The sequence below is a fragment of the Diabrotica virgifera genome, chromosome 2 (genome assembly GCF_917563875.1).
Source record: "Diabrotica virgifera virgifera chromosome 2, PGI_DIABVI_V3a".
Lineage (NCBI taxonomy): Eukaryota > Metazoa > Arthropoda > Insecta > Coleoptera > Chrysomelidae > Diabrotica > Diabrotica virgifera.
In genome coordinates this window covers 27452303-27474915 of record NC_065444.1, presented here as the reverse complement: position 1 = coordinate 27474915, position 22613 = coordinate 27452303, and the positions used below count along the sequence as shown (strand labels likewise).

The 22613-nt window shown below is 34.3% G+C and overlaps 1 protein-coding gene across 3 annotated transcripts in view; it reads left to right on the top strand.

Moving 5' to 3' along the window:
- LOC114332931 (transcription-associated protein 1) overlaps positions 1-22613 on the top strand; it is a 206440-nt gene that overhangs the window by 86408 nt on the left and 97419 nt on the right. For all 3 annotated transcript variants that reach the window (XM_028282723.2, XM_028282721.2, XM_028282722.2), the window contains 3 exons: positions 4011-4196; positions 17719-17913; positions 18925-19327. In XM_028282723.2, the coding sequence (XP_028138524.2) occupies positions 4011-4196; positions 17719-17913; positions 18925-19327 (784 nt within the window). The remainder of the gene's footprint in view (positions 1-4010; positions 4197-17718; positions 17914-18924; positions 19328-22613) is intronic.

The window sequence follows — 22613 nt, the reverse complement described above, 5'->3', positions numbered from 1 at the left end:
TAAGCCACAATTCGAGTTTGAAATCAAGTTTACTTGACGTTTCGACTTTCACTTCGGAAATCTTTATCAATATAAAAAACATTCATAAATTAAAAATTTAACTTTGTTTCTGGTGAAGCAACGCAGTTGGAACGAGCAGATAATATATAATTGTGTCACCGGAAAGCGAAAAAGGTAACGCACAACTTGGAAGAACCTATAGATTTCTATCTTCGTTTCTGGTGAAGCAACGCAGTTGTAACAAGCATATATTATAATTGAGTCACCAGAAAGCGAAAAAGTAACGCACAACTTGGAGGAGCCTATAGTTTTCTAACTTCGCTTGTGGTGAAGCAACGGAGTTGGAACAAGCAGATATATTATAATTGGGTCACAAGAAAGCGAAAAAGGTAACGCACAACTTGGAGGAGCCCATAGTTTTCTAACTTCGCTTGTGGTGAAGCAACGGAGTTGGAACAAGCAGATATATTATAATTGGGTCACCAGAAAGAGAAAAAGGTAACGCACAACTTGGAAGAGCCTATAGTTTTCTAACTTTACTTGTGGTGAAGCAACGGAGTTGAAACAAGCAAATATATTATAATTGGGTCACCGGAAAGCGAAAAACGTAACGCACAACTTGGAAAAAGCTATAGTTTTCTAACTTCGTTTCTGGTGAAGCAACGCAGTTTAGACAAGCTGATATATTGTAATTGTGTCACCGGAAACCAAGAAAGGTAACGCACAACTTGGAAGAGCCTATAGTTTTCTAACTTCGCTTCTGGTGAAGCAACGGAGTTGCCACAAGCAGATATATTATAATTATTGTGTCACCAGAAAGCGAAAAAGGTAACGCACAACTTGGAAGAACCTATGAACAAGCAGACATATTATAATTGTGTCACCGGAAAGCGAAGAAGGTAGTCCCTGAAATGTTCAGGACTATATATCCCAGGATGTATAAACGAATGGACACTAAATAGAAGAAAAAAGAATGGAACAACCACATAGCAGAATAGAGAAACACGTGTGGTCAAAATAGCAAGAAATAAATCACCAATCGATAGAAGTATCGGCCGAACAAGCAAAAAATGGAGTGATAATTTTCCGTAGAGGTTATCAATCCGCCGATGAACCAGCGGAATTGCTTAAGAAGATATTGGATGAAGAAAATATTTTAATTCCTTGGCAACAGCCGCCCAAAATATTGCCGTCTTTAAATGTATTATCACTGTATTTTTTATTTTCAAAATTAAAAAGTCATGTCAAACAAGTTCTATAAATTTTTTATTGTCCAAATTTTTCTCACTATGTATTCCCCCTATCCATAACCGCTATGTATTCCCCCAATCCATACTCTACCTGACAAGTCACACCTTGTCGTAGAAAAAAATACGTGACTGAACCGCGAGGTAATAGCAATATTCACACTATCCATAGGGTATCCGAGACGTCGCCGAAAAATACGTGGCCGGTATTGAACGCAAAGATTCGGGAATGGTAGGTAAACGTAACGGAAAGTGGGCATATACTATATGATTTGTATTTAATAATATTTTATGGAAACGGAATGCCATGCGTATTGAAAGTAAACGGGAGGTATAGGGAGAATCGACCCTAAATGTTTCTCATCGATGTCGAAGGGAGAACAGAATTCCTGGTTTTCACGTGATTAGTCCTTTTGCCCGCGGCCCAGATGTGCATTCGAAAATATGCAAGCGAGGAACCACGTGCGTCGACAAGGGGAAAAAAAGGGACATGATTTCGAACTATTTACACAACAAATCAATTGTATGGAATTTCCAACAGTACGGGTTTATAAAAAATAGACATGTTTTGTAAAAGACTCAATTTAAAAATTGATTTTTTTGGTGGTGGGAGGAGGGAGGGTGGTGGAGGTTTAAAATTAAGCTGAGTTTTATATTTAATCATAAAGAACGTAAAAAAAATGAAAAAATGGAATTCTGGGCGAGACCATTTTGCCTATCTTAATGGAGGGGCCCTCTATTATTGTTTATTTAAATAAATTATAGAAAAAATAATATGGTGTGTTTATCAATACACCTGATACCAGGGTTGCAAAAAAACATGTTTTTTTTATTTTATACAAAACAAACGTTTTTTTCGTTTTAAACGGTTTTTTTTTGTTTTAAACATGTTTTTTTTTGTTTTTATATTACATGTTTTAAACAAATAAAACGTAGAAAAAACATTGTTTAAATCATATTTTCTTAAAATGAGAAGGATCTTTTTGAGGAATTAGGCAGCACAGATACATATAATAACTTAAGGCCCATATATTGAACTTACTTGCTCATGATATAGAAGTGCCAGGAATAAAGAGTAGTAAAAAAATTGCAAATATTTCAGAAATGTACATGAAAAATACATTTTGCTAGCACAAAATGCCGAGAAGCTGGTGATTCTGCTCTTGTATTGCACCAGGATGTTCATTGGAATACTTTATCGGAATGCTTAGAAAGTTAGTTGGAAAACTGGCCAATATTATTTCACGTTTGCTGAAACAGTATTGATAAAGATGTAATAAAGCTTGTAAATGATACAAATTTAAAGACAAATGCCTAAGACTAGGTATTTATAAAAATAAAGTATATTGCAGGGACAAAGTCCAAATACTTGCACTAAAGGAGAGGCTACAGAATCTGTAGCCTCTATATGACTAGAACTTCTGGAAGCATTTCAGCCTGAACATGCAAATGGCGAATTTTTGGTAAATGTTACGAATAAAGTGAAGGAGCTTATGGAAATGGCATTGATCCCGGTTCATTTTTTGACAAAGGACCCCGCAGAAACCTTATGGGAAATGGCTCTCTGTCAAATGCTCTGAAACTTTGGGTTCTGGTAGTCCTTGATGTGTAGAATAAAAGTCTCAATGGGTGCGTAGCTCCAAAAAAATCATGGTTTCAAAATACTAGCCTCTGAAGTTATAGGTACAGTAAGGACATGTAAATTGGAATAAATTCATTTTCTCGAGAACGGGTGACTCTGGAGATAAATTACGAATCAGATCGATTTTTATTTTTAAATTACAATTTTTGGCATATATATCATACTAGTGACGTCATCCATCTGGGCGTGACGCAATCGATGATTTTTTTAAATAAGAATAGGGGTCGTGTGATAGCTCATTTGAAAGGTTATTCAACTCTCTATCCATTAATATAAACTGTTACAAAATTATTTATACAGGGTGCCCAAAAATTTTGTTTAAATTAAATTAATTGAGTCAAAAAGAAGAATGTATATATGTAATTTATTTAACTCGAAATACATTTTACTGTTGTCCGCAAACAGAAAAAAATGTTTATTAATAAATATTGTTTTTCGCTTAAATTCAATATTAAAGCTGCCACCCACCTGCCTCTTAGCAGTTTGAGCATTTAATTTAAGCGAAAAGCAATGTTTATTTTTCAAATTAACATTTTTTTCCCGTTTTCTGACAGTAGTAAAATGTATTTCGAATTAAATAAATTATATAGATTCTTCTTTTTGTCTCAACTAATTTTATTCATAAAATTTTTGGGCACCCTGTATAAATAATTATGTTAATATTTATATCAGTGAATAAAGAATTGAATAACCTTTCAAATGAGCTGTCACATGACCCCTATTTTTATTTAAAAAAATCATCGATTACGTGATCACGCCCAGATAGATAACGTCACTAGTATGATATATATGCTAAAAAATTTTAATTTAAAAATGAAAATCGACGTGATTCGTAATTTATCTCCAGAGTTGGTCGCTCATTCTCGAGAAAATTAATTTATTCCAACTCAAACGTCCTCACTGTACCTATAACTTCAGAGGCCTATATTCATATTCACAAAGAAAATGAAAAAAAAAACGCTTGTTTAATTTAAGTGTTTTAAACATGTTTAAAACAGTTGATTAAAACAAAATGTTTAAAACAAAACAACCCTGCCTGATACACAGAAAGTACATTCAATAAATTTTAATTTAATAAATGATTTATAAGTAATTTAAATTGACTTTTTACTTATTTTTAGGTTAGAAAATTGATATTGGAGATGCTTTATAGATTACCGACGAATGAAAATTTACGCCCTTATGTCAAGCAAATTTTATCGCTAATGTTCAGACTTTTAGAGATAGATAACGAAGAAAACGTATTGGTCTGTTTGAAAATCATCATAGAACTCCACAAACAGTATAAACCACCATTCAGTCCAGAGGTTAGTTACATAATGTACTTATAACTTACACGTAAATTCAATGATAAAACCCTAATAAACTAAAACTAATCGACTGACATAAGATTCTGATGGTGACAATAACCCATCCTTACTTTCAAGACCTTTTTCATCTTCCTGCTTTATTGATAAATTCATGCCTGTTTTACTTTGGTGTGTAGCCTCAACTGATGTTGTCGGACGTCCTATTGCCTCTTCCGATTGGCAACCTATTCCTTCCTATTCTTACAGTTTTTTTATCATTCTTTTTATGTTAATTCTATTCTATTTTTTCCTTCTGCGCACAGGTTTACTTCCTCTATTCGACATCTCGCTCTTTTCCGCTGTCGTTTTGGCGAGCTGAGCGAATCCGACAGTTTTCCTCTTACCTATCCTTATACGAGTGGTGATCGTATATTCCTAATATGTCTTTTCATCTGGCGAGCTGAGCGAGATTCCCTTTCTTCCCTTTCCTTATATGTACTGTTATATTTCTATTTGATATGAAAATTAAATTTTGATAATTATAGACAAAATTCAATTTAATATAAAATATTTTCAATTTTCTCAACCACGGGCATATAAATTTAGAACAACCTGTATACAACAAATTGTTATATTTAATTTTAAGAAGTGATTAAACGAAACTCGGGAAAATGCGCTTAGAATAAACAAAGTGAATGGCGTACCATTATCGTTGTTCGCGGAAGGTTCGATCATTAGCCGATGCTAAATAAGACTTAGTAGAAATAGAGAATAGGTCATTAAAATTTTGTAATTAGTAGAAAGTAATTTTAGAATGGGAATTAACTATTTTTCTTTTGAAATCCATTAAGCATATTTAGAAAGTTTAAAAATTGGTTTTGAGGAATACTGCGAATGAGAGTTGGTGGTGGAAGTTTGATTTGTGAATCTGGAAGGGATATTTAGAAAGTAGGGGAATGAATGACAAATAGAGAGCAGAATGTTTTGAGCTGTCGAGAAGTGAAGTCCAGTAGTAGACGGTAGTGTACGGAGAGTGAGAAAGCCGGTGTAGTTCCGTGAGTGTGGAGTATCTATCGTGGAACGAGAGGTAGGCCAGGTTGAGAGTAAAAGAACCTCCTTGAGCCAAGAGTTCCCGGTAGCTGATTGCAGTTTCGAAAAAAGGTAGAACACAGCATCACGACAGAAGCAGGAAACGAGAGCTATACGAGCTAGTTTCAAAGGAGAACATTACTGGAAGCCAGGACGAGGTTTTGATTGCAGCCAAGGATAGCAGGAAACGGGTCTTGTGTGAAGACATTCTCAGTTCACCAGAAAAAGGTCAGTCTCATTTGTTTGGACATGAATGTATGGGTTTTTCGTATTAAATACCACATTTAAATTTGAAGAAACATAATCAATAATATCAGAAAAGCTTCATCAAACTTAAATAGAATTGTTGCTAATAAATCATAATAGTTAAATGTTAATAAAAACTTTCAATTGGAAACCAAAAGGAAATAAGATTCCCATGTGTAAATGTTATGTTTAAGAATAATAAGATATAGCAAATATTAAGCAGTGATTGCCATTTAAATAAAATAAACAATATTTTGATTACAATTGTAACCCATATGTGTTATTATTTTACTCTTTTCTTTCCTATCCCGATTAGGAACCATTGAGAAATACTTAGAAGCCACGTAAGTAAGTAATTAATTTTATAAAAAGCCCTGAGATTGAAAACATATTGATATGTGATCTGGTAAATTAATTAGATTATTATTAATGCATTGATTAAATTAAATGACATATAAAAATATTTTCTCATATCAATAATCAAGATCACATCAACTGTCGTCCAACGTGGAAAGCATTGTAAAGTATTTCTAGTGGCAAATTTGAAGGATAGAAAGAGTAAAGCCGGTATTTGAAAATTTATATGCCTGTGGTAAAAAGTGAGATACTTACATTTGATAACATAAAATTTTAGATCTCTTTAGGTACAAATTTACATAACTGATTTAATATTTTATTTTTACGATATTTACATTTGATATATTTATTGACAATTTAAAATATTTGGGTGAGAAAAAGTCGTCTTGGTAACATACTAGTAAAATTTCATATTTGGCGGGGACAGTACTTCTTGAAAACAAATGTCTGTGACAAGAAGCCAAAGCAAAGACAACAAAAAACAAAAAGAACATTCAGACCAAGAAGATATTTTAGACACGACAATCATGGCATCAGAAAATCAGGAATTATCAGGAATAGATAAACTATTACAACTGATGCAACTCCAGTCACAAAAACTGGATGACAATCAAAGAGAAACACAACAAAAAATGGATGAAAATCAACGTGAAACGAAACAAGCCATGGAAGAAACATCAAAGAAAATGGATAAAGTGGATCAAAAAATGGATGAAACACAGCAAAAAATGGATGACAATCAACAGGAAACAAAACAAGCAATAGAAGAGAACAATAAGAAAATAGAGGAACGCATAGAAAAGTATGAAAAGGAAATAAAAGGATGTTTGACAACAATGAAAAACGAGATAGAACAGCAAGGAAAGAAAAATAAAGATCACATGAAATAACAAGAAAAGAAAATTCAAAACAAAATAGAGGAGTTAACGAATGGCCAGAAAAAGGAACTAGAAAATTTGGAAAACAAGTTGGAAAATGCTATTCAAGAAGACAGAGTCAAGCTCATAGATGAATATCCAAGACCAACGAATTTGAAAACATTGAGAGGTTTTCTTGGCACGATAAATTATTTTAAAAAGCTGATTCCCGATTTGAGCCAAAAGGAAATCCCTCTGATAAAATTGCTTAAAAAAGGAATAAAATGGAATTGGAAAGAAGAACAGGAGGAGGCTTTCGAAACATTAAAACGAGAATTCGCAAAAGGAACGAAAATATACTACCCCATTTACAATTTACCTTTTATACTCCGAACTGATGCGTCCATACAAAAATTTGCAGGAGTTCTGTCTCAAATACAAAACGACCAAGAAGTGCCGATATGTTTTATATCTCGAGTGACAAAAACACATGAGAGAAAATATAGTGTTACAGAATTGGAGTTTGCCAGTGTACTATATTGCGTAAACAAATTGAGGTTTTACTTATTGGGAGCAAAATTCACAATCGAAACAGACCATGCAGCTTTAGTACATATCATGAAGAATAGATTAGTAAATAATAGAATACATAGAGGCATTCTATTATTACAGGAGTATGATTTTGAGTTCCGATATATAAAAGGGAAAGACAACATAATAGCCGACGCTCTAACACGGGATGAGGACACCGGAAAAAAGGAAACAATTACTCTACAGGTGGGACTAAATAGATTAATACAAGAAGAAGGGATATATTCGTTAAATGAGATAAGGACAAACCAGGAAGACCTAGAGGAAAGAGAAAAAAGAAGAGCGGAAGTAGAAAATAACATATATTTTAAGAGAATAGACGGAAAGGAACTATATTTAGTGACACAGACATTGGCCGAAAAGATAATAAAGAAATTACATGAGGACAATGGGCATATCGGTAGCAGAAAAGTTTGGCTCGTTTTTAGGGAAAATTACATCAGCCGACAGGATTACCGCATTGCAAAGGAAATTACCCAGAAGTGCGATGTATGTCAAAAATATAAGAGTCGGAATTTCAAAAACGAAAATGTTGCCAAAAATATTGAAGCCCGAAACAAACTAGACATTGTAGCAATAGATATGTTAAGCGATCTAATTATGACCACTAAAAGGAACAAACATATTCTGGTAATGGTGGATGTGTTTTCAAAATACGTAAAATTATATAGTTGCCGCACCACAAAGGGGGAGGAAATATTAAGAAAAATCGACAATTTTATAGCCATAGTAGGAACACCAAAAAAGATTCTACTGGACAATGCAACGTATTTCCGAAATGATCGTTTCAAGGGACAACTTCGAGAACGAGGAATAGAGACAAATTTTGTCAGTATCAGGCATCCACAGAGTAATCCTTCGGAACGATTCATACAGGAAGTGACGAAATTTCTTCGCATTGCAACAGATGGTCAACATCGCCACTGGGACAGGAAAATGGCGGAAATAGAAAGGTATCTAAATACAATTCCGAGCACAGTAACAAAAGAGACCCCAGAATACATCATGAAGGGTGTACTGCCGATAAGGCCATGGGAAGACCAAGAGCCAAAAGAATATCAACAGGTGATTGAAACCGTACAGAGAAGATTACGGCGAAGCAACGAAAAATATATCCAAAGACAGGAACAAAATAGAAAAAGAAGACCAGTGACTTTCCAAAAGGGTGAAAAAGTACTCGTGAGGGCATTACGAGTATCAAATCTTCCTGGGGGGCATTTGCGCAAAGTTGATGCCTGTTTTCGAAGGCCCGTACATCGTGAATAATGAAAATGGGATAAATAGTTATGAGTTGAGGCACAGGAACTCGGAAAAGATCCGAGGAATTTATAATATTCACGATGTATACAAATATCACGAATAAAAGACAGATACATGAAGTAGATAGTAAGTTAGGATATAAGACGTAGATTAAAGTAAGGAAATATACAGGGAGTTGGTTTTGCCTCGAGAAAATTTATTTAAAAATGCAGATAAATTTTATCGAATACAAGGCGGGGATTTGTTATATTTCTATTTGATATGAAAATTAAATTTTGATAATTATAGACAAAATTCAATTTAATATAAAATATTTTCAATTTTCTCAACCACGGGCATATAAATTTAGAACAACCTGTATACAACAAATTGTTATATTTAATTTTAAGAAATGATTAAACGAAACTCGGGAAAATGCGCTTAGAGTAAACAAAGTGAATGGCGTACCATTATCGTTGTTCGCGGAAGGTTCGATCATTAGCCGATGCTAAATAAGACTTAGTAGAAATAGAGAATAGGTCATTAAAATTTTGTAATTAGTAGAAAGTAATTTTAGAATGGGAATTAACTATTTTTCTTTTTTTGAAATCCATTAAGCATATTTAGAAAGTTTAAAAATTGGTTTTGAGGAATACTGCGAATGAGAGTTGGTGGTGGAAGTTTGATTTGTGAATCTGGAAGGGATATTTAGAAAGTAGGGGAATGAATGACAAATAGAGAGCAGAATGTTTTGAGCTGTCGAGAAGTGAAGTCCAGTAGTAGACGGTAGTGTACGGAGAGTGAGAAAGCCGGTGTAGTTCCGTGAGTGTGGAGTATCTATCGTGGAACGAGAGGTAGGCCAGGTTGAGAGTAAAAGAACCTCCTTGAGCCAAGAGTTCCCGGTAGCTGATTGCAGTTTCGAAAAAAGGTAGAACACAGCATCACGACAGAAGCAGGAAACGAGAGCTATACGAGCTAGTTTCAAAGGAGAACATTACTGGAAGCCAGGACGAGGTTTTGATTGCAGCCAAGGATAGCAGGAAACGGGTCTTGTGTGAAGACATTCTCAGTTCACCAGAAAAAGGTCAGTCTCATTTGTTTGGACATGAATGTATGGGTTTTTCGTATTAAATACCACATTTAAATTTGAAGAAACATAATCAATAATATCAGAAAAGCTTCATCAAACTTAAATAGAATTGTTGCTAATAAATCATAATAGTTAAATGTTAATAAAAACTTTCAATTGGAAACCAAAAGGAAATAAGATTCCCATGTGTAAATGTTATGTTTAAGAATAATAAGATATAGCAAATATTAAGCAGTGATTGCCATTTAAATAAAATAAACAATATTTTGATTACAATTGTAACCCATATGTGTTATTATTTTACTCTTTTCTTTCCTATCCCGATTAGGAACCATTGAGAAATACTTAGAAGCCACGTAAGTAAGTAATTAATTTTATAAAAAGCCCTGAGATTGAAAACATATTGATATGTGATCTGGTAAATTAATTAGATTATTATTAATGCATTGATTAAATTAAATGACATATAAAAATATTATCTCATATCAATAATCAAGATCACATCAGTACATTCATGTCGAATTAATAAAAGCAATTCCTATTTCACGCGATCGTCAAAATCATTCATTCATGTACAAAATATCGTCACAGCCCGAATAGAAAGCTCGATGCGTAGATTATAAATATATTTTATTAACGAAATTAACGAGTAATTAAGGCTAATTATCTTATCTTCTGTATGTTTTGATTCCAAATAAAAATGTCTTAAAAAGCGAACTCTTTTCTTCGACTGATTTAATTACCTTGGAGCAACAACGCAACGACCGCGTTACAGCCTTTAGATTAGTATTTTTCGTAGGACTTTCATTTCTGCTGTCTCCAATAATATTTTTTTTTGGCCGTATCCACCCTTGACTCCGTTGTGGACGCTATTACAGTCAAACCCGCTTATTAGAATAGCCTTTGTGCCAAGCAAAAATATTCCTATAACCGGGATATTCTAATAACCGATCAGTGGTGGCTAGCAGAAATTAATGTACCGAATATACGTCATAATAGTGCGATAATAATAATAATACGAACATGTACATACTGTATGGACATGTACATAGTATGTATGTACATTATACATACTATGTACATGTACATACAGTATGTACATTAGGGTGGGCCGAAAAAACTAAAATTATTTTTTTCAAGTCGTAATACCGCGGAAAAGTTGCGAATGTATGAGACTAAAAAGGGGTAAGAATTTAAAAAATATCGGTTTATATCTTCCGTTCGCGCATGTGCCATATAGTTTCCCGAAATTGGTAAAAAACTGATTTTTTGCGATACTTTTTAACCGATTAAATTTAGCGTGGATACGTTTGTAATAGCTCATTTTCTCATTCTTAATAACCATACTAACTAAATTTAACCGTGTTATTAAAATCTCTTAACATTGTCCGTTCGCGAAAAAGGCATAAAAATAGCCAAAATGTGACAAAATTGCATATTTCATACACGTTTAATTTTTCGTAATTAAGAGTTTAGTTGAATGAAAATAATACTCACATATACATTTTGTTGAACTTGTATTGAGAACACTTAAAATAAACATATTTTAAACACATCATTTTCAGAACTTTAGTAGGCTATTATTTAAAAATATTGTTTGTGAATATAGAAAAAACCAAATTTTTTACGAGATGCAAGTTTTCAATTCGACAATGTGGTCCAATGTCCACCAGTCGATTGTCCGTCCAGTCTATCTTGTATTATTTTAACACCTTTTTGCTATTACATAGTAGAAGGCACTTAGAACTGTGATTTCTGTGTAAAGTCCGGCATTGCAGACCTTGATAACAATGTTGTTCTTATGAAGCCGTCGCCATTCTCAGCTCCGCAAACTTTTCCAGCGGCTTCTGTTACTGAGTTTTACACATCGTTCTACCGCCTGTGTATAAACAGGAAATGACTTTAATATTACATCCCAGTTAGGGGCTGAATCACTCTGAATAATTGATGTTATTTCGGGTTGTTGTTAATGTTATTTCGTCAACAGGGTTATTGACCCTGTTATTGAGCGCAATGCTTTTTTCCCCATCCAGAACATTTGATGTTGGCCATGACACAAGATAACAGAAAACATATAAGAGAGCTTGGAATTCGCAGAATTCTGAAAGCTAGACAGCTGAATAAAACAAGATCTAACATTAGAATATTCAAACTGTCAAAACTAAATTTTGAATGTCGAGACTATTCAGAAATAATTCATTGGTTAAACTGTGAGTTATCTTCTCCTCCATTATTAAAATATATAAATGATGATGAAATAACATTAATTATTCAAAGTGATTCAGCCCCTAACTGGGATGTAATATTAAAGTCTTTCCTGTTCATACACAGGCAGTAGAACGATGTGTAAAACTCGTAACAGAAGCCGCTGGAAAAGTTTGCGGAGCTGAGAATCGCGACGGCTTCATAAGAACAACATTGTTATCAAGGTCTGCAATGCCAGACTTTACACAGAAATCACAGTTCAAAGTGCCTTCTACTATGTAATAGCAAAAAGGTGTTAAAATAATACAAGATGAACTGGACGGACAATGGACTGGTGGACATTGGACCATATTGTCGAAATGAAAACTTGCATCTCGTAAAAAATTTGGTTTTTTCTATATTCACAAACAATATTTTTAAATAATAGCCTACTAAAGTTCTGAAAATGATATGTTTAAAGTGTGTTTATTTTAAGTGTTCTCAATACAAGTTCAACAAAATGTATATGTGAGTATTATTTTCATTCAACTAAACTCTTAATTACGAAAAATTAAACGTGTATGAAATATGCAATTTTGTCACATTTTGGCTATTTTTATGCCTTTTTCGCGAACGGACAATGTTAAGAGATTTTAATAACACGGTTAAATTTAGTTAGTATGATTATTAAGAATGAGAAAATGAGCTATTACAAACGTATCCACGCTAAATTTAATCTGTTAAAAATTATCGCAAATAATCAGTTTTTTACCAATTTCGGCAAATTTTATGGCTCATGCGCGAACGGAAGATATAAACCGATATTTTTTAAATTCTTACCCCTTTTTAGTCTCATACATTCGCAACTTTTCCGCGGTATTACGACTTAAAAAAAATAATTTTAGTTTTTTCGGCCCACCCTAATGTACATGTACATGTACATGCATACGTTATGTACATATATTATGTATATGGTTTTATTTCTTTTTATGTCAATAATATAGTACCTAGTGTAACTATTACTTATTTTATTAAAACACCAAACTACATTATCTGTGCATGCATACCGACACAAATAAGTATGAAATGTATGCAATATGTAGATATAGGTATATATGTATACACAGTGCTGTTTTTGTGACGGTACGCGCCGGTACGCCGTACCGGCACCTTTTGGGACAAAAAAACAACAAATATTTTGTAACTTTAGGTGAGCCCTTATGCGATTGACGCATTGTAGAACTTACAACTTTATATTTAACGCGAGACAGGTGGGATCACGATCGGTAGAATTCTATTTTGCTGACGTCACAAAACGAATTTTACAATGCGAGAATCGACGGTTGCTAGGCAACGTGACGTCAGCAAAATAGAGTTCTTCTCATCGTGATCCCACCACCTGTACTTTCTTCTAACCTCCCCACAGTCTCCGCCCCCGCGGCCAGCAATATTGCACTATCCAAGGTCGTGTGTTGTTTTGTTTTCCATATGTCACTCAGTTTAGTGACCGCAGTCAAAGTGACAGGTACTTGCCACTGTCTTATTTGTGCGCCCTAATCTGCTACCCTCTTCCGCTCATTTAGTGTGAAAGTGTTGAAAGATTACTAATTATTTTAACCAGCCCAAAAACCGAAAACTAGATGAACAATCATAAAAATGCTTAACATCGCCAGTGATATTGGACCAAACAGCTTCACTAGTGTCTAGTTCATCTAACGTTAATTTGTCTTCTGTTGATGGTGGCAAAGAAGGTGATAAACATTGGCCAGAGTGTTGGACTTTTGAACAAAATAGTGAACATTGTAGGAAAAACGATTGGCTTATTGTACAAAACAAGAAGTTAAGCTGTGACGTTTGCAGAAAAGTTGGATCTCTGGGTGTAGGAAAAAAAAATGGTATGAAAATGGTCAAGCAGTGGACTGAATGTGATGTTAGTAGTTCTGGAGAGAGTCGAGCTCAGCAACAAACTTCACTAAGAAAAAAGATATTTGATCACAAAGTTAGTGCTGCTCATGAAGCTGCTGTTAAGATTTTTGCAGATTCACAGAAAGAAACGTTAGAAAAGGTTTTTTTTTAAAAACAGTGTCAAAAGAAAAAGAAGTAACGGCGCGAGTTTTTCGAACTGCTTATAAAGCGTCGTTTAAACACAACGATAAGTCACAGCAACTAGTTGTGATGACAAGTTGAAACGCTGTTTAGACGCTGCGATTCAATGCGATACCACCTTCAACCCAACTCCAACTTTGATAAGTTGTGCGATGCACCGTTTACACACAATGATAATTTGCAACAACTCGATTGACCTTGATAAGTTGTTTGATTTATCGCTGTGTTTAAACGACCCTTAAGGTAGCAAAGGAAAATCAATCTTTCAACCACTTTGAGGCAGAAATAGATGTTCAAGAGCTAAACGGGTTAGATATGGGCAGACTTTTACATTCACGGAACGCTTGTGCTAATATAATTACTCACATAAGTTCAGAAATGAAGAAACAAGTTGCACAGGAAATAGTAGAAGGGACTGATAAATTTGCGCTTATTATAGTTAACAAAATAAAGTAAAAAATCAACATTGATTTTGTACCTTAGAGTGTGCCTAAAGAAGTTAAATATGGAGTCCCCTGTGAACTTGTTTTTAGACCTTGTGGAACTGGAAAATGTGACGTCTCGTGGAATTTTTAATGCTGTTATGAAATGCCTTGAAGGGCACAAAATAGATGAAAACGTTTTAAAAAGTATACTGTGGCTTTGGCATGTGATAGAGCAGCAGTGAGGCTTAGAGGGAAGTCTGGGGTTGGTGTACTGTTGAAAAAGAAGTTTCCATCTGTTGTTATTTGGTATTGCTGTAATCATAGACTTGAGTTGTGTGTGAGTGACGTGGTAAAGAAAATGGCAAGTATAAACCGGTTCAAGTGATTTATAGACAAACTATACGTACTGTATCACGCCGCGCCCAAGAACAGTCGGGAGCTGCACGTATGTGCCGATGAGCTTGGTGTACAACTGTTAAAAATCGGTAGAGTGTTGAACACGCGGTGGGTCGCATCAAGTTTTCGCACAGTTTCGACCGTTTGGGAAAATTACGAGGTCTTAGCCAACCATTTTGCAGTAGCCAAAATTATATAGCCAAATACGAAGGCCTACACAGAAAGCTGACATCAACGTGTTTCATTTTGGATTTGGGACTGATTTGCGACGCACTGCAAGAACTGTCTGACGTTAGTGAGGAGTTACAACATCGAGACCTTGACCTATTTCGAGCTAACAAGAAACTTCAGATTTTGATGAACACGTTTGTTTCTCGAAATGGTAGTCCTGGAATGTTTTATGCGCAAGCTGAGACAGCTGTCAACAACAGAAGTTTTATGGGAATCGAACTGTATGTGAAATCTAAAGAAGACCCCATCAATGCTGTTGTGTTTTATGACCACCTTGCTCAATCAATCGAAAAGAGGATGCTCAGTGGAGACGATGCATTGTTGGCCAATTGTGCCCTCATAGTTGACAAAAGCACTTGGCCCAAAAACATTAAAGACAATACTTTTGGGGAAAGAGACATTGAAACGCTCGCAGTGCGTCTACAAGTGAACAAACGAGGATCAATTAAATCCTTCAGGGAATATGTTTTTGACAATTTGGGGGGAAATTGTGAGAACAACAGCTACCCAGAAAATTTGCTACGTTTGACAACAGCTTTAAAGACAATACCAATATTTTCCAGTGAGTGTGAAAGGGGATTTTCCCAAATGAACCTGATAATTACTGATGGCAGAGCTTCCCTACTCACAAATACTATTTCTTCATTAATGTTTGTGAAGTTAAACGGCCCACCTCTCACTCGATTTGAACCCTCGAAGTACGTGAATTCGTGGCTGCTTCGGGGACGGCACTCAGCATTTGGACACAAACAGCAAAGAAATAGGCAGAGAAGAGATTTACGACAAAAACTTCTCCAAACTTTGGACAGTTCTATAAACTGTAAGTTATCAAATTTATTGCTTTTTTCTTGTAAAATGTAGCTATGAGCTAAAAACTTACACTGATTAATTTGTTACTGAATACTGACTAATTTGTTACTTTTGAATTGTTATTTGGAAAATTATGCAATAATTATGTAAACTAAGATTTTGTGCGTTTTTTATAATATGCCCTTGAAATGTGTACAAGATTAAATTTCTACAGTAGGCCAGTTAATTAGCAATTACAGTTTTTTCCAGTAAAAGCAGACATACCTGTTAAGAAACCACAAGTTTAATAGGAGTAAAAAATTTCAAATTTTCTGAGATAAATAATCTTTGTACTCTTATTTTATCAATGATGTAGCCAAGTAGAGATGGTCTTAGATTTTTTATAGTATTTAGGTCAAATTATACACAAGTTCTTAAATTTTTTGCTTGCTCCCAAATAGCTTTAAAACGCTCTTTTTGAGGCTAAATTTTTAAAGTTTTCCCGGGGCCTGACCCCCCTTCTGAATACCCCCAGACTCCCGGAACATTGCGTACCGGAACCTATATTGTTACAAAAACAGCACTGTGTATACATATATATGTATGACATATTCTTATTAACATACATACAACAGACTTACTTTTTTTCTGGAAAAATAATCGGTAATCTGAGACTATTTGTTTTGTTACAAAAGATATTAGTCACTTGTTGCTTTAAAATATAATAAATAAAAATTGACATTGGTTTTTTTCGTCCAGAAAATTACTTACATATTATAAAGCGGTTATTATATTACAAGCGGTTATTTATGACTTCCAACTGTTTCTAAAAATCTAAACAGACAACGACCGACGTGGGCGGTGGGTGAGCAATAAGAAGATTTACACAATTGAAAAAGTAGGTACCTACTTTATGATCGGTAAATGTTTGGCGGAAGGTAGAATTGGTACCCATAATAAAGTAAGTAATAAAATATATTATCGACAGGTCCTATAAACCAGAAAACATATAAATTTGTGGGAAATTGTACGTAAAAAGTTTTTGGTAACTTAGAATTATTAGATAAAGCGGTATTCTTTTACTAAAACGTATTACTATAAGCGATTAAATTTATCAAGGCGTAAATGGAAATGTTCCGGGATCTCAAAATTCTATTCCTTAAACCGGGATATTTCTATAAGCGGTACTCTAATAAGCGGGTTCGACTGTATTGGCTTTATTGTTGATTTATATATTCTAGTTGTAGTATCCATTGTGAAGTATTTGTTTCACCATATTGTGTTGTTCGTTGAAATTTCGAAACAAGTAACAATCGGAGGAGGCCAAATCAGGAGAATAAGCTGGATGAGCAAGCAATTCGAGGCTCGACTCATTAATTTTTGCCATTGTCATAAACGCTCTTATGAGTCGGTGCATTTTCTTTGAGAAACGGCACTTTTCTTCTGCATATGAGGTTGCTTCTCACTGAGATCCTGCTTCAGTTTGTCCATTAATCTTGCCTATTGATAGTTTTACCTTTTTCAATATCTTCAATTAAATTACGCCTTTGCACTCCCAAAATACGGTGACCATGACCTTTTCGACTATTGATCTAATCTTGGTCACTTTGGAGCACTTTTGCTGGCTTCAGTCCACTAGCATACGTTCATTTTGTTCTCTGGTGTGTAGTAGTGGATCCAGGTTTCATCAACGATTACTAATCGACGCCAAAATTCCGACGGATTGCGCTTCATATTCATAAGGTCCAAACACTGCTGAGTAATGGTCACACGATCATGTTCTTGGTCATTGGTCAGTAAACGCGGTACCCATCGGCTGGATAATTTTTTCATATTTAAACTTCGTTCAAAATATGAGAGTGTGCCCTTTATAACTATATATTATATTTAATTTTAATATTTGCTTTACATTTTGTATACCATGTTTTGTTGTCTTCCAGATTCAAAAATTTTTACAATTTGTGAAATCCATATACTCAAATTTACCGAACCATATGAACAAAATTTTTGAACCTAAACCACCAATTAAAGTAAAAGATCTAAGTGAAGTAAACATTGAAGAATTACTGAAGGAAACATTTACTATGACAGTTATTCAAACCGAAGCAAGAAATGAAGATGGAACATTGATTGCTGTAAGTGAGAATCACAAATCAATTTAACTCAACAGAATCACTCTATTAGATTTTTTTGAAGTTATACTTCTTTAGGCGCGATTGAGATTGAGGGTGAATTTATTGTTGATCTGCGCGCATGCGCACACTGACAGTTTGGTATTAGTCTTTATACGGGCTCTGATTGGGTGTTGAAATGATTTATCAATAATTGTTCAATATGGAGGTTATCGGTAAACAAAAATGTTGTATAATATATTAGTTTTTATTGTTGTGAGGACAGAAATAAAATCAAATTTATAATTATAGTGACTTTTTAAATAGTTTTGAAAAGCCACAAGTACGTAATTCTAAATGTTCCAGTTGTATTCCAATAAAAAATTATCTTCATCCTATTTGGAAAATGTAAAAAAAATAATGTACTTACCTAGTACTTGCTATGCTATACCCCTAGTAGGCAATGCTTTAATTTACATAATCTGATTACGAACAAACTTTCTACAAATTTTCATCTAATGTATAGTTTTCTTACTCTATATATTGTTGTATTTTAATTCGACAAAAATCAAACTAATAAAAATTCATATAAACAAAATGTCAAAAAGTTGTTCAGTTTGTGTATGTTCCCACATGACGTATACGCGAAGGTGGTGCAGTTTGAAATCGCTTCGACTCTCGTACGGCGGGATACACGGGAAGTAGGTTCAAGCCCAATGCAAGTTATATCATTTTTTTATTTTTTTTATAGATTTTATGATTGTAAGTATATTATTATATAATTTTTTTCAGAAAATACGTATTTAATTAAAATTTTTGGCAACAATTATTGTTCAGAAATCATTTGTGGCATTTTTCAATGTGTTTGTGTGTGTTTTATTCTTTTATTTTTTTAATTTTTGGTATTGTTTTAATAAAAATTTTTGGAAAGTAGTAGAGAAACTGTTTAAAGTATATTGATTTCGTTGAAATCATATAATAGAAGTATAACTTCTTACGCGCGTACAAAGTGCACACATTCTTTTTTTATTTTAGTATTACTTAATTCCGAAAGCTGTTCTTTCTTTGAAAGTTCTTCAAGAGCTACCAATTATAGTAGTTCTAATGTACCAACTCTACAAGCAAAGTGTTCACCAGGACGTTAGTGATTTTATACCATTAATAATGAATACCATCACTCTTCAACCCACTTTAAAACAAAGGCAAGCTGAGTCCTTTAATAAGGAGATATTCGTGGATTTTATGGGAGCTCAAATAAAGACGCTTTCATTTTTGGCATATATTATTAAGATCTATCAAGAAGTCGTCCAAAATCACTCAGCGATGATGGTGCAAGGTATGTTGGGACTGTTGACGTTATGTCCCATGGAAGTAGCGCATCTTAGAAGAGAATTGCTTATTGCTGCCCGGCACATTTTGGCAACGGAATTGAGAAATCGTAAGTATTTATCAAAATACATTTTTATCTTATTTTTACTGTCGGGCTTACTGACATTTTTACTCATCGGATTATTCGCTGTGGGTCTACCGACAACATTTTTTGCAAAAATTATTCTTTATTTATCTCATTTAGCGACAATACAATTATTCCAACCCGTTTCTAATTTTTTGATGTCTCCCTTGTAAAACGATTAATCTTTGCCTTCAAAATAGGCTTCAGTTTGGCGATTACTTACTCATCGGAGTGATATATCTTGCCACGGAGCATTTTTTTAGATTAGAAAAGGGTGGTAATCGCAGGGGGCCAGGTCTAGACTGCACGGTGAGTGCGGAAGCAACTTAAAGCCCAATTAGTGCATTTTTGCCATCGTTTTCAGTTGGAAGTCGTTACGGGCCAAATCTGGTCAATAAGGTGGATGCTCCAACAATTGGAACTTTACTTTGAATTGCTTATTCTAATTGGATTTTAGCCATTGTCAAAATGCTCATATGACACTGTGCATTATCCTGATAAAAACGAATTTTTTTCATCTGCAAACCAAATCTTTTTTCACGAATTTTTTCCTAAAGGTGGTCGAAAAGGTTACAATAATATCTATAATTTATTGTATTACAAGTTTGCAAGTAATCCACAAACAAAATTCGTTTCGCATCCCAATAACTTATGCTAATACCTTCTTGGTCGATTTCTGGACACGGACTCGTTTCGGAGTCGAAGAACCAGGTTCACACCACGCTTTTGCCTCTTGTTTTGATTCAGGATCATGGTGATAGACTCAAGTCTGATCTATAGTGATGAATCGTCACACAAAATCCACTTTACCCTTTCGAAAACGCTCTAAATGTTGCTGAGAAAGTCGTATTCGAATGTCTTTCTGTTCCATTGTTAGAGAATGCGGTACCCATTGTAAACACAGCTTTCTGAAATCTGTGTTCTGGTGTTGTTGTTGTTTTTGGACGTCCTTGACATGGACCGTTCTCAAGGCTTGTACATCCCCGTTTAAATTTAGCAACCTATCTTTCTACTGTACTAATTGAAGACGAAGAGTCCTTACATTCTTTCAACGTTCGTTCATTCATAAATTTCCTTTACTTTTAAATCTCCCTAAAATAAACATTCAATCACTGGGCGATACTTGTGACAAATATTGTGACACGTCGATGCTAAATGGCTTGTAAACAAAGAATTAATGGACCGTGATAGTGTGACGTCAAAACGTCAAAAAGGTTTCCAAACAAAACAAAGATGTGTCACTATTATACACGTGGTTTGTGTAATCATTCGTAATTTTATTTTGTTTTACAAAACATTTGCGTTTGATTAATTGGAATAATGGCAAAAAATAGTTAATTAAAATTAATGAAATTTTGAACTGTTTTAAAGATATTTTAGTACATACTTACAATATCAAATAATAATCATTGTTTTTAAACATAAGTCTCTTTCGGAAACGTAAAAGACTAGCAAGCTCTCCTCTATGAGCAGTGGTACAATCGGGTACCCAACACATTACAATTTTGTAAAAATTAAATAACGTACAAGCAATATATTCCATTTATAAAAACGAAAATAAAACTTTGCCACCAAAACCACGTGTGCCTGACAGCTGTTTGCTTTGTTTGGAAACCTTTTTCAGAGTAGCCAACATTGATTTGACGTCACGACTATCACGGTCCATTGACATATTGAAATGAAACTTCACATACGTTCATATGAGGAGTGTACCGGGTGTCCCAATAAGAATGGCTCTCGGCCATATCTCAGGAACCGTTTATAGTAGAGCTTTGAAATAAAAAATTTTATAACAAAAGTTGCCTCAGGAAAAGCCTGGAAATTATTTTCATAATTGTGGGTCCACCGCTAGAGGGCGTAATTGAATATCAAAAATAAAAAAATCTAAATTTTACAAAATTTTCCTAATGAAGGGGCACTGGAAATCCGATTATTGTATTCTTTATCAAATTCTGCGCATATTTGATTTAACAAGTTTAACTCTACCTTTGCAAATAAGAGGTGGGGGTGAGTGGGAACCTTGTTATGAAAAAATGGCTGTAAGTCCGGTTCTGCTAAATCAAATTTTGAAAACTGGGTCTTGTTGAAGACAGATCTTTTTCTTCAATGTAAGCGTGATAATTTTGAACCATCCTAATAAGTAATAAGCCAGCTGGGAGGCGTTATTTAATTTTTTTCAGAAATCTAGTTGTACAATAAATATATTATACACGGCTCACTAAAATAATTAGTTACGCCCCTGTACTACTGATTACTTAAAATTCAAGTAGTATTTATGTAACCTTTCTGGAAACTCCAGGTTATTGTTGAGACTCGCATTTGAACCCCTCGCCGGGGCAGATCGTCAAAAGCTTCCTAACGAGAATCATCTCTAATCTATCGACGCTCCCGCTATTCGTAAAAAGGCCGCATTTTACCGGCTTTTTTTGCTATCGTTTTATACCGCTCAGATAATTCAATCTGCTCAGTATTATCGACGATGATTTATTTAGCGTATTAGTGAGTGCCTTACAAATGAACCAAATGGATTATGGAATTCAATCAGAGCTCTGATGTGACACGTCATCAAGGAATAAAACTGTAAGTACTCTACATGTATGTGAACATAACTTATTAGTCGTGATACTGTATGCATTTTGAACCATATACCTCTCGTAGCAAATATTCTTTGTGCCATTTATGCAGATAATACTTTAAATTACATATGAAAAATCGTTATCTACTCTTAACCAGCTTACCTATGGGAATATACTCTATAACCGTACAATAAGTATAGGTTACTATTGTTAAGGATACTTTACGTATTGCCTAAACATTTCTGTTCCATCGAGCCGTATCATATTAATTATTTATTAATTAAATCCTCAAGGTCCTTCGTATTTGCATATTTTGATAATCTCTATTCTGAGAATAACGGTTTTTCATTTATAGTGTCTTTCTGTTGCATTTGGAAATTTCCAAGCCACGCCGCCCCGGCACAAAAATAAAATATTCCTCTCTTTCTGCACTCAAATTCTCAGTATTTAACCCAGCACGTCTCTACAATAGCTGGTAGGTTGTTAAGCCCGGTCTACACGTGCAATTTCAGAAACTACTTGCTTTGTTCAAATAAAGGAGTCGTTTTGTTTGTATGAAAAAATATTTGCATATATTACATTATTTTATTTTCGTAAATATATTTTTCTGTTTATAGTATACAAAAAGTGTACTCATTTCTTGGCTGATAGTACGGGTGTTATAATTTTAACATTGTTTGTTCAACCTTTTGATT